Source organism: Callithrix jacchus, chromosome 2 (genome assembly GCF_049354715.1).
Source record: "Callithrix jacchus isolate 240 chromosome 2, calJac240_pri, whole genome shotgun sequence".
NCBI classification, from domain to species: Eukaryota; Metazoa; Chordata; class Mammalia; order Primates; family Cebidae; genus Callithrix; species Callithrix jacchus.
The window spans coordinates 169,453,698-169,471,234 of NC_133503.1; the positions used below are offsets into that span (position 1 = coordinate 169,453,698).

General features: G+C 36.6%; 1 protein-coding gene across 6 annotated transcripts in view; it reads right to left on the reverse strand.

The window, feature by feature from the left end:
* Positions 1-2,582: 2,582 nt before the first annotated feature.
* SKP2 (S-phase kinase associated protein 2) overlaps positions 2,583-17,537 on the reverse strand; it is a 34,670-nt gene continuing 19,715 nt past the window's right edge. For 4 of the 6 annotated variants that reach the window (XM_002745055.7, XM_078365601.1, XM_035291679.3 and 1 more), the window contains 3 exons: positions 9,224-9,275; positions 8,945-9,052; positions 2,583-4,451 (listed from right to left, as the gene is read on the reverse strand). In XM_002745055.7, the coding sequence (XP_002745101.1) occupies positions 4,238-4,451; positions 8,945-9,052; positions 9,224-9,275 (374 nt within the window). In that variant the 3' untranslated portion in view covers positions 2,583-4,237. Of the gene's footprint in view, positions 4,452-7,441; positions 7,648-8,944; positions 9,053-9,223; positions 9,276-17,537 lie in introns of all 6 variants that reach the window. The other 2 variants (XM_078365602.1, XM_078365600.1) reach the window with 1 other exon arrangement.

Sequence of the window (17,537 nt, forward strand, 5' to 3'; positions counted from 1 at the left end):
TTTGATACATTATATATTGCTCAGTTGTAAAAATAATGTACATTTAGAATTTAAATCAGTTACCTTCACTCCATTGTACCATTTTTTTTTTTTTTTGAGCCAGTCTTGATCAGGCACCAGGCTGGAGTGCAGTGGCACGATCTCAGCTCACTGCAGCCTCTGCCTACTGGGTTCAAACAATTCTGCCTCAGCCTCCCCAGTAGCTGGGACTACAGGTGCACGCCACCATGCCCAGCTAATTTTTGTATTGTTTTAGTAGAGACGGGGTTTCACCATGTTGGCCAGGATGGTCTCGATCTCTTGACCTTGTGATCCGCCCGCCTTGGCCTCTCAGAGTGCTGGGATTACAGGCGTGAGCCACCACGCCCAGCCCCACTGTACCAATATTATTTATGCATCCTTATACTTAAGAACAGCATCTACCAAGACAATTGTGCAAAAAAATTCCAGGGATATTGCAACACCTAAATAAAATGGTGGGGGACATAAGGGTAAATGTACTAATGAATTGCTAAAGAATAGTTCACTTTTATTTTGTCAAAGGCAGTTTATTCTTGACCCTGAAAAATATGCAGGGAATTAGGGCATAAGTCAGTGACAAGGCTTATTAAAGTTTCTACATTAAGAAAGGTATGAAAAGTTTTTAAGTCTTACAGAATTTAAGACCATTTTTTTAAAGAAAATCACTGACTAAACAAGCTAAAGTAGAAAAGCATATTTTACGTTTTAATCTGTATACCTTAAATACAGTGATTTTGATGCTCAGAATTACAATTTAGATATTCTGGTATTTAGAGAAATGTAAAAAGCATTTTAACATTTAGATTTGCTAAAACATAAAGCAGTTATGTTTTGAGTTATCCATAAAAGTAGTACAGGCTTTTAAGGCTTTGACCTGTATCTAGAAGGATTATAGTCTCTCGGTGAAGAAAACTTTGACTTCCTGGAATATTTGGCTAGGTGGGGAAGAACAGTAAAGAAAGAGGAAGTTGCCTTTTTGCTTGTTCCATGGTTAGGGTATGCAATGACAAGAGGTTTCTATCTAGTTTGTCCAGTCTCTAGACTACTTGCCTTTCTTTCCTCATAGGCTCTGCATCTTTCCCTGTGCTATTTATACACAGTATCCTGCACATTGTAGTTGGTCAATAAATGTTGAAGTGTAATTGGGTTCACCAGGTTTAAAAAGCACTTTATGCAGACATAAAGTTTTGCACTTGGCTAGTGTCTCTCATGTCTCTGGAGCTTGTGGATAGGGTCTATTAGAGAGGAATCAAGAGCCCAAGAGGAGGTAAAGTGGCAGGAGTGAAAACGAAACACAGGTATGTTTCTGAATGGAAGAACAGATTACTTATCAAGTGTCTCCTTGCTAAAAAAGAGAACTTAATGATAAAAGCCTCTGGAGCAGTTTCTCAACACTGACACTATTGACGTTTTGTCCAAACAATTCCTTGTTGTTGGGGGGCTGTCCTGTTTTAGGAAGGTTAGCAACATCCTTAGCCTCTATTGCCTATATGCCAATAGCACTTCTCTTGTGATCACCAAAAATGTCTTCAGATGTTACCAAATATCTCCTGGGTCAGGGGAAGTCACCCCTGGTCTAGAGCTTTTGTTGCTAGATCTAACTATGAGTTTATGGAAATAGGGGACACCTTAACCTATCACTCCAGGGATAGATGCAAAATCCAGAATGTGGAACACAGAACAGATAACATTTTCTTTAATAAATTACAAGGAAGAAATCTTATGATTAAGATTTAGAGAATTTAAATCAAATGCAATGTGTACACCGTGTTTAGGTTTTGAGCAAAATAAACCCACTGAAGAATTGAGGATTTTTCAATATCATCTTGATATATAATGCTTCAGGATTCATGCAGGAGAATCCCTATCTTTTAGAGGTCTATACTGAAATAGGAAATTATGGGACTGGGTTTTGCTTCAAAATTACCTGTGTTGGAGGGGAATGGTTGAGATCATGGATAAAGAGAGATTGGCCAGGAGTCAATGATAGTTGAAATTGGATGATGGGGTTCATCATATTCTTTTTTTTTTTTTAAACATATTTGATGTTTTTCATCATTAAAAACAAGGCATAACGGTGATAATGTAAAAGGAATCACCATTCTACCATTCGAATGGAAAGGTTCAAAAGGAATGGAATTCTTGAAGGACCTCTGGGCACACAATGAACATTCAAATAGTTTCTGAATGACATTAAAACACATAGTATAGTCTGATCAAATATATTTAAAAACTGCTACTAGCTGACTTTTATTGATAGTACTTGAGTATCACCTTTGTCACTTGAATTCAAATGTTTTTGTAGATACATTACTACTGGATGCACTTTAAAGATAATGAGCCTGTATTAACCCCTTTTCAAAAAGCATTATAAACTATCATTTTTTTTTTTTATGTGACAAGCATATAAAGTAGATGGGTCGAAAAGGACCATCCCAGGGCTCTGTTTTGAAGGTTATTATTTAGAGGCCTCTATGGCATACCACACTAAATGCTTTCAAATTTTAATCACAGTACTTAAAATAAGAGAAAAAAGGAATACAACTTAGCTTAAGTACTCATTTTTATAAAAATGTGTTTTATTATTTTAAAACAAGTCTATAAAAGTAGAAATCACATACAAAAATACAGATTACTCTGACATGTTGGCAAAATAGCTTATGGCTGGACTTGAGTTTGGAAGTTCTGTATGTTTGAGGGCATCCGGATGTCAGAGTCCAACTGAATCCTAACCCCAGCTCTTGTCACTAATCTGTAAACAATAATTTCAAGTAGTATTTAGCACTGTTTACTAAGAAATTTAAGCATAATCATTTCCTGTGTAACCCAACTTTAAAATCTTCCTTAGGTCTAAGCAGATTAAAGCACTTCATACTATGTTTCTAACGTTAACAATTTTTGATTAAAAAAAAAGTTAATACAAATGATGGGTTTTGGCTTTTCTTGGCGTTACATTTTGAACCTAAGAAGAAGTCAATTTAAACTAGTTTTTTGTGATTTTTCAGAAGTAGAACTTAATCTTTTCACTTCTATGTACCAGTTTATAAAAAATATCACGGATGGTATCAAAAGGTCCCACATCTGGATTTTAACTCTTACATAGGTATAAGTAGTGCATACTACTGAAACTGCATGAAACATATACCTGCTTCTATTGTATATTTCTGATTGAAGGGAGTGCAGTTCCTCGGACTTTAGGTCCGATACCCTTATAAATAGATAGTTTCAAACAATTATTGGTGAGAGATCATTAAAAAAAAAAGAATTTAAAATACTTGATTTTAGAATACAAAAGTAACCTTAAGAACCTCAGCGCTAAAGGAAAACAGCAGGCAACTTCAGAATTCTTCCATCCAAATGTTCAAGAATAGAGACTAGATTAATAGCACCTTTCTAAAACAAAGCAAGTCATTTAAAAATCTTAAAGACCCATGTTCACATAATTTGATTATCAAGTTAGAAAACAATTATATTTCTCATCTAATTTAGAAGTCTGGAAACACAGTAACTTAATGAACATTATGAGATACTTCAAATTAACCTGTCGTAGAAAGCTGTCTCCTGGGCCTTCAAATCCTATACCAATTCTATACCTCTGGTTTTTGTAATGTTTGGTCTTTTGTAAGTTTTAAGGTGAATTAAGTGGCTACTAATTTCTATTAACATAATTTCAAATCTAAAGACAAAATTAAAACGCATTTTTCTCTTCCTCATTACCAGAAAAGATGGCCTCATATGCTACTATCCTATGATTCTCTTTTTGTTCATCTCATAATACAAATAGCTTATTGTTCTTCTAAGCTGTCTTATAAAGCAATACTATAAAATTAAATAGATAAAACTTATATAAGCTATGAAGATTGTTTGCTGGTGGTAATTTTTAAGCTTGATTCTTAATAGACTTAATAAGAAGGGTACTTGGAAAAGGTGGCTCAAATTTTGCTCTTTAAGGTATCTTGAAATTATAGGCTCACTCTCCCAAGATTTCAAAAGGCCTACAACTTTGGCTCTTAAGAGCAAAGCAGTGATAGAAGCTTTTAGAATCATTTCAAAAAGCAAGATTGCATAGTTTTCCCTCTCAAATGGTTCCCTAATATACTTGCAGAATGAAGGCAAAGGGAAAACCAAGAATAAAACTAGCTAAGTACTCCATCAATTGGGCTTCCTGCCTACTTTCCCTGTTCTAAAGAAGAGACACCATCCTGCAATAAATGCTTCAGAGACAACTGGGCTTTTGCAGGGTCAGTCGGCATTTGATGCCCCATATCTCCTGGTTCTTTTGGTTGTCAATAGTTGGCCTAGCAATGGTGGTGAAATGGGAGCAATTAATCTGTAGATGAGGAAGGGCTTCCTTTAACAGTTGAAGGGTACCATCTGGCACAATTCCAAAAACTTGTAGTGTTTTTAGTGTGGGAATTTCTCCAAGTTCACTGGAAAGGAAGAAAAGACTTTTAGAATAGCAGTATCTATGGAAGCTGTTTGACTAGAGTTATATGACCCAAATTTTACAATTTGTATCATCTACAAAATGCAGTCTGAAAATACAATTTATAATAAATGACTTGAGAAAATAGCAAATTAAACTGGAAAGCACAGACCATATAGCTTGAGCAACATGGTTTTAGGAAATGCACTGGTGCATTTTATTGAATGAGGCTCCTAATAACCTTAGAAACTCAGGTTTATTTAAAATCCAACCATATTTGCTTCCTTTCTCCAGCTGTCATTTATACAGTGATCTGAATGGGGTTACTGTGTTGTGAGAAGAAACTAGCAAGCTAGTGATGGTAAAAAGCAAATGTTTTACTGAGGTGCCAGTTGTAACCACCAAAGGTTACATGCAAATTAAGGATATAAACTTAACCTTTATGTGAACTAGGCTCACCTCTCAAAAGGAGATGTTATCAGGATTCATGAACTTCTTAATAATGGTTCATAGTCAACAAGTCCATTCTGTGTGATGAAAACTACCACTGACTTCCCTAAGATACTTTAGATAGGGTTAGGTAGTTGGGTACAGGTGGAAAACATGGGTGAAAAATCACATCCTTTAAGGAGGCAATAGCCATCTTACCTCTCTACGTATTATCATTTTTTTTCTGCATAGATAAGCCAGTCCCTTTAGGTATTTCACATGAGTTGAAATTCAACTCTGTTAACAGTGAAATTCTGTTTTACAAAAAAGGAAACCTATTTCTGCGAAGTAAACACTGTGTGGTGTTGGTAATGATGTTTTTCTTCTTAACTCAGATCTATGTGCCTAGAAATTCACCTCTCTGATCTGTATTTGCTGAAGGTTGGGACACACAGTACAAAGTCTTGGGAAAGGGAACATTTATTTTGGAATTTCAACAAAATCCTACCACAGATCAATGAGCACATCCATGACCTAGAGTCAGAAACATCCTTTGTATTTTCACATTGTCAATAATTACTTTTAAAAAAGCCCCAAACTTGCCTTACAATAACTGTCACCTGACCTTCAGTCTTTCTTCTTTCTAGCCTATTCTACATGCCAATTTCCAAGGCATCCTCCTAAAGCCTAGCTCAGATTAGTCATTCAACTGCTCCAAAACCTTGGATGCTTCCCTGTGTTTATAGAACCCAGGCTGTTCAGCTAGCCTGAAGACCTTCTGTGTTTAACCTGCTCTTCCAGTCTTCCCATGGCTCCCCTAAATGTATTTTACATTCCACAAGGTGTCTCAAACCCCACAAATGTTTATTATACGTTAGCTGAGTACAAGATGAAGGCTAATTTATAAAATAAAAGAACTCCAAATGAAATAAATATACTTGTTCACAAGGGGACAATAAGATCTAAAGGTACAACCAAAGAAAATCAGAAAGAACAAATTGTCATTCTTTAAGTAAACTGCTTTCTGGAATGTAGAAACGGTATCAAGGTAAGATCACAGTACACAGATGTTTATACTTATCACTTATAATGACAGCAATCCAGCTCCGACTTTGAATCCCTCATGTGAAATTTGAGAAATGTTATGAGAATTCTGGTTCTGGGATATCCAAATTAGCCAAATTGTGAGCCATTCTGCACTGGAGAATATTTAAAGGAAGAAACTGTAGGAGGAAGTAAGAAAAGGAGGAATGGCAGATGGCAGAGGAGGGAATGTTCTTGCAACAGCATTGGGAAAGAGATTTGGTGAGGAAAGAAATTAAGAGCAGACTCTGAGAACACACTCGAGTGTTATATATAAGAAGGGGCTTATATAAGATAAGACATAAGACGATGGATGAAGAACCAGTTCCCAAGTAAAAAATCCAGAAAGTCTCTAAAATTTTAAGGAGAAGACAAAAAATAAAAAATGCCTCCTGCTTTGTGCATTTCCTACAACCCAGAATAAAAACTTTGCAAGCATCTTTTAAAAACTACAGTGGAGAGACTGAAGAGCAAACTAAGGAATAGTAAATAGAAATAAGTAGCTCAAGAGCCATTATTTCTAATGTAAGAAGTATAAAATGACACCAATGTCTTCTGTTATCTTGAATTTTAGAAAATAAAAGATTTATGATCTCTTTCACGGGATTGTTCCTTACCTCATCTATATAATAATTTTGTTTTTCTTATAAAATCTTAAAGGCCTCAACTACAAATGCTCCTACCACAGAAGTTTTTTACTCTTCTGTAATCTCAGATTAGGTTTACTACCTCCAGCTTGGGTTTCTTACTTGAATGAGAAATAGGGAAGAATTAGGAGGAGTTTAGACACAGAGGAGAAGACCAATTAAGAAGGGAATAAATACAATGGGAAAGGTCCTGGGGAAGAAAAATTTACAGTTTCTCAAGTATTAAAACATTACTACAGAAGAAAGACATTCAAATTGTATTTTCCCACTTTCTGAGAAACAAATAGCCTTAAGTTCTTTAGCATAGATGGTTCTCTGGAAATTCTTACTGAAGCATCCTGGAATTTTTACTATAAACCTCAAATACATCAGCTGCCAAAATGATTGAAATTAGTCATTCTAATTCTCATTTTATCTTGAGAAACTTTTAAGTATCAACAAACTCATCTTAAGGATTCACAATGCAAATTAGTGTACAATTTACACAATGCCTAAAGAAATATACTCTTTAACCTTAAAGTTCAAGGACAGGATCTTTCTTCTTGTCTATTTAGTGGTCTGACTTGTAACTAAACTCCTAATGTCCCTGTTTCTCTTATTTCATAAGATTTGTACATAAAAGAAATAAGAATGCAGTGAAGGTTCACAGCTAGTTCTGTGACTTCAGGCCCATGTTTGTAACCATCAATTCACACTGCCTCCAGGTATTACCATGCGATTATTATGCAGGTATTACAATTACTGTTACTATTATCCCACTGGATAAAAATATTAAAATGAAGAGCTCACAGCCTTCCCCTTGGCTCTGCTTGAGAAAAAGCATTTGGGTAATTACCTGCTTAGCTTCTTTCTGCACAGGAACAAAAGCAAGACACATGGATAGATTCTCTTAAAAAAAGCAACCCAAAAAGAATTATCACCACACTCCCCAGGGGGCTGCACATGCAAAGAAGCAGGAGCCCAGATGACAAGAACAGGAAAGAATGGATGACAGGGAAGCCTTCTTGGATAGATGCTAAAAGCTCGTAGGAGTTCTGGATTCTAGAAAATAGAGAGGGCAGGGATTTCAATAAGTTTTATGCACATGAGTTTAAACCCCAACATTTGAGAGCTGGGAAAGTAAATCCTACCACCCTATTTTAGGCAGTCCTTTCCCAAATGAGATACCAGCTCAGACCCTGAACCCTAAAATTAATTAAAATGATTAACTGAAATGCATAATTACCAGATTTCCTAATACTACTAGCTAACTCTGTGTAGCTAAAGTATCAGATTTATTCATTAATTCTTGAAATGAACTTAAAAGATCCAAACTATGATTCTGGGGACTAAAATTCTTTGTTCAAATTCACCACTGTTCCTAGGTAGGAGCTGGAAGCTAAATTAACCATCATTTAAATAGTGAGCTACATAAATGAGTCCAGCAGCCGCACTGAGGGCATGCCGGGCACCTGACCTACTCTAAGATACCGACCTCTTGTGGTTTTCAATAAAATTGCTACAAATTTACATTTGCCATTAGGGAGACTTTTCCAGCCCTTTGGGATGAAATACAGGAAACCTTTTAAAACAATAGAAGTATGATTCCCAGGAGGAGTTGGGTATGGTGCTTCCCAAAGAAAAGATAGACCAGGCTGCTTCTTTCTTGCACTCCCTTGATTCCGTGGAAGTTGCTGAGCAGGTAAAACGAACCCTTGTGTGAACTACTGGATTACATAGTGACTATTTTGCTTCTGTCTAGGAGACCTAGGATTTAGACCCAGGTCAGTTACCAACTCACCATAAGGCTTGAAGAAGTCACTTCACTTTTTAGACCTTAACACAACCCTATTCAAAAACAGCATCAGACTTACAATACATACCATCTACAGGCTTATATCCTTCCTATTCCTTGACTATCCAGGATAGATCAGGATAAGATACAGAACTTTAAGCCCAGATGAAAGCTTCTGGGATAAACTGGAGTTAATCCAAAAAAATTGGGAAGAAAAAAAGACACTCACATTGGGTCTGCCTTCCTAATTATACTCTGAGTTTCCTGGAGGAAAAGGTTATCTTCTGCTTCTTTGCTAAGTCCTCTAACAGATACTAAGACAGCAGGCTACTCATTAAAACTGCTTACAGCTAGTCAATAAATGTTTAGTGAACCATCTGAATCAACTCAATTTCTCCAGACAGTTTAAGCAACACTCTGCTAGTCTTTCATAGCCAGTCTTTGGTATACTAATCACTAATGTTTCCGTTTCATATGTCTATTAATAATAATGGATTTTCACACCAAGGGGCAGCTCTGTTGTTTCCTGCCTTCTATTAAGCATTAAAAACAAAACATACTTACAGTAAAGTTTCAGGTATTATATCATAGCACCGACTGAGAGACAGGTGTTGGAGGTAGTTGAGCTGGAAAAATTCCGGGAAGCAATCATTCTTCAGCATGATACTGTCACTGTAAGAGACCAGAAAAAAAAAAATATTGAAAATCACACATTGATCCTAGATAAAGATAGAAATAACCCACTGCTTAGTTCCTTCAATTCAACATTATGATCCTTTCTCCATTAAATGAGAAATAAAAAATTTTCAACTTTTGATCTAAAATAAACAAATAAAAAAATACCTTAAGTCTAGGTGGACAAGATTGGGGCATCTTCTAACTAAAGTAGAGAGATCTAGGAAAAACAAACAAACATGATGGTCACTCTTAAGTGAGGAACAAGACAAGGATATTTGCTATCACTCTATCATTGAACATCCTGCTGGAAGTTCAGAACAATGCAGTTAGAAGCACACACTATTAGAAAAAATGATCATCTTGGAATATAAAATTTTCTACCACAAAAGCCCAAGAGAATCACCTGAAAAAGAGAACTGTGTAAAATGACTGGTTAACAACAATTTTTAGTTTATCTATGTATCAGAAATAGCAGGCTAGAAAAATAATGGGAAAAAAATCCCATTCACAATAGCAAAAAGCAAATTAAACACCAGTATATATAAGCAAACAATATATTACAAAAGTAACACCTCAGATCAACGAGAGAAATAGCCGATCAGTAAAAAGAAATAGGAGGTGGCTGGCAAGATGGTTGAATAGGAACAGCTCTGGTCTGCAGGTCCCAGTGAGATCAACACAGAAGGCAATGTACCTGAAAGTGTTGGGGAAATAAAACCAAGTTGGAAAACACTCTTCAGGATATTATCCAGGAGAACTTCCCCAACCAAGCAAGACAGGCCAATATTCAAATTCAGGAAATACAGAGAATACCACAAAGATAATCCTTGAGAAGACCACCACCAAGATACTAATCATCAGATTCACCAAGGTTGAACTGAAGGAAAAAATGTTAAGGGCAGCCAGAGAGAAAAATCAGGTTACCCACAAAGGGAAGCCTATCAGACTCACATCAGATTTTTCTGCAGAAACCCTACAGGCCAGAAAAGAACGGGGGCCAATATTCAACATTCTTAAAAAAGTTTCTTTAGGCTGGGCGCGGTGGCTCATGCCTGTAATCCTAGCACTTTGGAAGACTGAGATGGGTGTATGACCTGAGGTTCAAGATCAGCCTGGCCATCATGGTGAAACCCCATCTTATAAAAAAAAATTTATATATAAAAAAAAAGTTTCTACTCAGAATTTCATATCCAGCCAAACTAAGCTTCATAAGCAAAGGAGAAAGAAAATCCTTTACAGACATGCAAATGCTGAGAGATTTTGTCACCACCAGGCCTGCCTTACAAGAGCTCCTGAAGGAGGCACTAAATATGGAAAGGAAAAACTGGTACCAGCCATGGCAAAAACATACCAAATTGTAAAGACCATCAACAATATGAAGAAACTGCATTAACTAATGGGCAAAATAACCAGCTAGCATCATAATGGCAGAATCAAATTGACGCCTAACAATTCACACCTTAAATGTAAACGGGCTAAATGTCCCAATTAAAAGATACAGACTGGCAAACTGGATAAAGAGTCAAGACTCATTCATATGCTGTATTCAGGAGACCTATCTCATGTGCAAAGACACACACAAGCCCAAAATAAAGCGGTGGAGGAATATTTACCAAGCAAATGGAAAGCAAATAAAAAGCAGGGATTGCAATCCTAGTAGCTGATAAAATAGATTTTAAACCAACGAAGATCAAAAAAGACAAAGAAGGGCATTACATAACAGTAACAGATAAACAGAAAGCTAAATCATAAGTGAACACCCATTACCAATTGCTACTAAGAGAATAAAATACCTATTAATACAACTAATAAGGGGTGTAAAGGATCTCTTCAAGGAGAACTACAAACCACTGCTCAAGGAAATAAGACCCAAACAAATGGAAAAACATTGCATGTTCACGGATAGGAAGAATCAATATTGTGAAAATGGTCATACTGCCCAAAGTAATTTGTAGATTCAATGCTAACCCCTTCAAGCTACCATTGAATTTCTTCACAGAATTAGAAAAAACTACTTTAAATTTCTTATGGAACAAAAAAAGAGCCCACAGAGCCAAGACAATCCTAAGTGAAAAGAACAAAGCTGGAGGCATCATGCTACCTGACTTCAAACTATACTACAAGGCTACAGTAATCAAAACACCATGGTACTGGTACCAAAACAGAGATATAGACCAATGGAACAGAACAGAGGGCTCAGAAATAAAGCCAGGCATCTGTTCTTTGACAAACCTGACAAAAACAAGCAATGGGGAAAGAATTCCCTATTTAATAAATGGTGCTGGGAAAACTGGCTAGCCATATGTAGAAAACTGAAACTGGACCCAATTACACCTTATACAAAAATTAACTCAAGATAGATTAAAGACTTAAATGTAATACCTAAAACCCACAAAAACTGCAGGAGAAAACCAAGGCAATACCATTCAGGACATAGGCATGGGCAAAGACTTTGACTACAACAGCAAAAGCAATGGCAATAAAGGCCAAATTGACAAATGGGATCTCATTAAGCTAAAAAGCTTCTGCATAATGAAAGAAACTATCATTAGAGTGAACAGGTAACCTACAGAATGAGAGAAAATGTTTGCAATCTACCTATCTGACAAAGGGCTCATATCCAGAATCTACAAAGAACTTAAACAAATTTACAAGAAAAAAAACGACCCCATCAAAAAGTGGGTGAAGGATATGAACAGACACTTCTAAAAGAAGACATTTATGTGGCCAACAAACATGAGAAAAAAAAGCTCATCATCACTGGTCATGAGAGAAATGCAAATCAAAACCACAATGAGATACCATCTCACACCAGTTAGAATGGCAATCATTAAAAAAGTCAGGAAATAACAGATGCTGGAGAGGATATGGAGAAATAGGAATGCTTTTACACTGTCAGTGGGACTGTCAATTAGTTCAACTACTGTGGAAGACAGTGTGGCAATTCCTGAAGGATCTAGAACCAGAAATACTGTATAACCCAGCAATCCCATTACTGGGTATATACCCAAAGGATTATAAATCATTCTACTATAAAGACACATGCACACATATGTTTACTGCAACACTCTTCACAATAGCAAAGACTTGGAACCAACCCAAATGCCCATCAATGAAAGACTGGATAAAGAAAATGTGGCATATATACACCATGGAACTATGCAGCCATAAAAAAGGATGAGTTCATGTATTTTGCAGGGACATGGATGAAGCTGGAAACCATCATACTCAGCAAAGTAACACAGATCAGAAAACCAAACACCACATTTCTCACTCATAAGTGGGAGTTGAACAATGAGAATACATAGACACAAGAAGGGGAACATCACACACCAGGGCCTGTTGCAGGGTTGGGGGATGGGGAAGCATAGCATTAGGAGAAATTCCTAATGTAGATGATGGGGTGATGGATGCAGCCAACTGCCATGGCACATGTATACCTATGTAATAAATCTGCATGTTCTGCACATGCACCCCAGAATTTATAGTTAAAAAAAAGTGTTACTATAACTGGAAAAAATTATTTCTCCAACTCAAATAACATATTTAAATACTTTCCACCTAAGTAGTTCTAAATACAAAAATATTTTTGTATATTTAGGGCAACAATAAATACTAAAAATTATTAATAATTTAGGATGATTATTTAATTGAATCTTGGGATAAGGCATTTCTAAACATAAAAGAAAACATAGGGAACACATAAATTTACTACATAAAATTTTAAAACTCTACCATATTAAAACAAAATTTAAAAAGTATCAGAAAACTGGGAATAAATGTTTTCAACATACATTAAAAAGGGAGTTAATCTTAAAGAGAAAAAAGATAAATCAAAAATAGACAACAAACATAAACAAATCTACATTATAAAATACCAATAAAAAGGAGTAAGAAATACAAAAGAAAATTAGAAATATTGCTTCTCAGCCATCAAGTGAAAAACAATTCTATCATAAAGTATGCTACAGGTATAGATACTTGATTTTATTCATGGGCTTTCAGGAGCCTGAACTGATTATTTTTGGATAGCGAACTAATTTTTTTTTTTTTTATGAATTTAGAGAATTACACACTTTACTTTTGGTCCAGTTATTCCACTTTTAGAAAAGTATAGATGTGTATGAATGTATTCAGTGTGGCAACAGTTATATTAGTCCCTCCTCCAATTAGTTTAATATGTTAATCATATCCATTCCATGAAATACATGCTAATCATTATTAAAAAGTTTTCTGGGCTGGGCGCGGTGGCTCAAGCCTGTAATCCCAGCACTTCGGGAGGCCGAGGCAGGTGGATCACGAGGTCAAGAGATCGAGACCATCCTGGTCAACATGGTGAAACCCCGTCTCTACTAAACATACAAAAAAATTAGCTGAGTGTGGTGGCACGTGCCTGTAATCGCAGCTATTCAGGAGACTGAGGCAGGAGAATTGCCTGAACCCAGGAGGCGGAGGTTGCGGTGACCCGAGATCGCGCCATTGCACTCCAGCCTGGGTAACAAGAGCGAAACTCTGTCTCAAAAAAAAAAAAAAAAAAGTTTTCTGATAACATTTTATACGGAAAAAAATACTAAGAAAGATTGTAAACAGAATATATACAATGCATTATAATTTCAACTTAGCCAAAACACACTCCAACTCACATTTACACACAAACACATATACAGAAAGAAAGAGAAAAGAAAAAAAAAAAGGCTGGAAGAAAATACATCCAAAATGTTAACTTCAGTATTCAAAGGTGTCAGGATTACAGACAACTTTTCAGAATTTGGAAGAAAGTCAGGCGAACCACTTGGCAATCACAAAATAAATCAATAAATGTTACTTATTTAGAACCACAGGCAAACATTTGAGGGTTTTTTCATCTCACAGGTATATCCCCTCCCCTAAATGCTGAACTTGTATTTCCAACTGCCTCCTCAACATACTGTTTGGATATGTAATAGGCCTCCAAGTTTATGTCTAAAACCGAACACTCAAATTTCTCCCCAAAATTTCCTCCTTCGGTAAACTCTTTCCCATCTCAGCAAGTGATAATTTCATGAATCCAGGGGCTTCAGCCAAAACCCTTGAAATCATAGTGGACTGTTTTTCTCACATCCCACATTCATTCTGTGATCAAATCTCATGATGTTGGTTTTAAAAATCTGCCCAAATCTGATCATTTCTTACCACCTTAAGTGTCATCGCCCTAGTCTCCTAACTGGTCTCCCTGCTTCATGCTTCCCCATACAGCCTTTTCTCAGCACAGCACCAGCTTGAGTCTTTTAAAATTAAGTCAGTCATATCATTGTTCTGCTCGAAATATGCCAATGGCTTCCCATCTCACATGGAAAATTCAAAGCTTTTGTCTTGGCTTAGACAGCCCTTGGCCATCTCTCTCCTCTCACTGTTCTCCCTGCTCCCTCTCACAAACTGGTTCCCTGTCAAGGTCTTAGCACTCGCAGGTCCTTATTCCTTAAATATTCTCTCATTATATGCATGTGGATTCCTCTTTCACTAATCAGGTCCCTGGCTCCAGTGTAGCCTCCTCAGAGACCTGTCTTTATTCCATCTAAAAGTCATCCCCTTTCTCCATATTCTACCTGGTTACTCTGCTTTGCTTTTCTTCTTTTCGTAACATTCATGAAATATGTTCACTTTGGCTACCCTACTAGAAAGTAAGCTTCATAAGGGTGACTTTCTCTGTTTTGTTCAAGGCTACCTCTCCTGGGTCTGGAACAGAGCTTCAATCATTGTAGGTGCTCAATAAACATTTAATGAATGACCAAAACATAAAAAAAGCACACAATAAAGTTTTGAGGGACCGATCATCTAGCCAGCCAACTTAGCCATCAGCAAAATCAAATGCAATCATACTTTGACACCACTGGAGAAAGAACTAAACATTTGGGGATAAAGTGATTAGTCTCCTTCTCTGCCCCACACTTAAGCTCTGTCCTCCCTGGGCAGGAAGGGTTAGTAAACAGTAGTCACTGCCAAGCTTCCCTCTTCACTGTCCCCTTAATTTCACCACAACCTGAGCTAGAAGGGATCTTAGAAACCATGTAATCTAATCTGTCACTTCAAAGGAGAGGTGATTTCAGCTACATAAGTCAAGGTCAAATCCAAAACCAAAAGATTTCTGTGCCTCATCCATTGCTCCATGGAAACGTAGTGATGTGGGTAGTGGGGAAGGAGCAGTAATAACAGCCAACAGTAACTGAACTCTTACCATGTGCCAAGAAATGTTCCACATGCTGTACGTATCTAAAGTCATTTATTCTTTCCTGTAACTCTAAGAGGTGAGTTCTACTTATCTCCATTTTACTGTTGAGAGAACTAGGGAACAGGTAAGTTTAGCAACTTGCCCAAATCTACCCAGTAAATGGCACAGTGGATATTTGAACCCAGGCCATCTGGTACCAGTCTATGAGCTAAAACCAAATCCATATTATCTCTGACATAATGAAATGGTGTGTGCTATGGTTAGTGACATTAAAAACCTTTGTATCCCCATTGAATAATTAAAAAACAAACACTTCGATTTATATTGTCTCTCTTTCCTGAATGTATCTAGTAAGCAGAATTTTAATACCTACTATTTCTGCCAAAAACTCAGTAAACAGGCTCTCTGTTCTCTTTCTTGGAGAAACAAAGAGAAAGGTTTTAAGCCAAACTTGGACAAAACCAACAGTACTTTGCCTACAGCAGTTTCTCAACCTTGCACCCAGAGCCTCAGTTCATGTCAGAAAATCTTTCAGTAAAGTAGTGGAAGATCCAGATGTGGGCAAGAAATATAAACAAGGCACTGCCTTCCCTTCACCTGTGGATGAACAGAGAAGAGCTAAGAGTGATGGGATTTCACACCAAGAGGATGGCTCGTGGGTGGGAATTTAAACTCTTGGAGGAAAATTTGACAAAAGCTATCCAAAACTTGAGGATAGTACCTAATGCTGGACTCAGCAATTCCACTTTTAGGAATCCATCCTTAGAAATGCATCCAAAGATTTTTCTCTGTCACTCATAAAATTGTTTATAGGAGACAAAAACTGGGAAGATTCTGAATGTCAATTAGAAGGTGATCAATTGCATAAACTGTTATATTGATTTAATATAAATTATTCCATATCTATTTGATGGACTATCACATAGCCACTGATGATAATATAATGTAGCCACTGAAAATGGGGTTTTGGGGGGGGGGGTGGAGAAAAGCGTATTACAAAGTATTCCATGTATTATGTTCCATTTAAATAAAACTGCTTTTATACAGAAAAAAAGCCTAGCAAGATGTTAATTATTGGTGATTTGCTTCCTTTGTGTTTTTCCATATTTTACATACTTTTGAAAAAGACTACATAACACTATGATCAGGTTTAAAATAGTACTTATAAATACTGGGTGGGGAGATTGGTAAAAAATAAAGACATGATTCCTACTTTTATGGCTCACTAAAGAAAGTGTTTACTTGTCTGAAAATGCAAGTGTTGGAATGGCAGTAGCCCAGATTTGAGTCCCTGCACAGGCGAAAGACTCAAATCTCTACCCACCCATGAGAGTCTAGCAATTATTTTCTATAGCTTTATAACTCTTACTAGAGGACGTCTGTCCTAGAGAAGTAGTTTTACACTACTTAAATTTTAAGATATATTCTGCAGATGTTTGCTTCCAATTTTTTTCAGAATAATAAAAACTATAATAAACAAAACACACTCAAATAAGCTAGTACTAACATCAAGATATGGCGACGTGGGTGGCTGGTTTAACCAGGTTTTGTATAGCCCACAGACTGAATGTTAGCCTGAGATGGTGAAGCCATTTAAAAAACTTGCCATTTGCAAGCACTTGCCTTTACAAATCAGGATTTTCTCATTAACATACAAATAAAATAAAGTATAACTAAATATTAAGGTTTGTAAAGACCATTACCTGCTACCACGACTTCTAATGCCTGTCTTCATCTAAAAAACCTCATTGCCCTCTTGGACTGAATACAAAGTAAAAGTCATAAATATGAACTTATTAACAGGGTTTATAACAGAGTTTTTCAACCTTGCCACTGATGCTTGGACCAGATTATTGTGCGTGCTGTTCTCCTATCCTATACATCATCTGGCAGCATTCCTGCTTCCGCCCATGAGAGACCAGCAGCACTCCCATAGCTGTGACAACAAAAACTGTCTCCAGACATTCACAAATGTCCCCGTACAGACAAAATAGCCCCTAATGAAGAACCACTACTTCATAATAATCCAATGCTACATTTATGCATTTTTATGTTGGGATTTACCTCATCATTTAGTTGATTAAAAGTTTTTGTGCTTAAAAATACATTGTTTTTAAATACAAAGGTTTCTACTGTTCGATCCTGAATTCAAACCTTGGCTCTAGTTCACTAGCTGTGTACCTTTACCTAATCGTCAGATCTGCAGCTACCCCATCTGAAAGAGGGGAGTAACACAGGCACTGGATTAAATCAGAAAACACATGTGGAGGA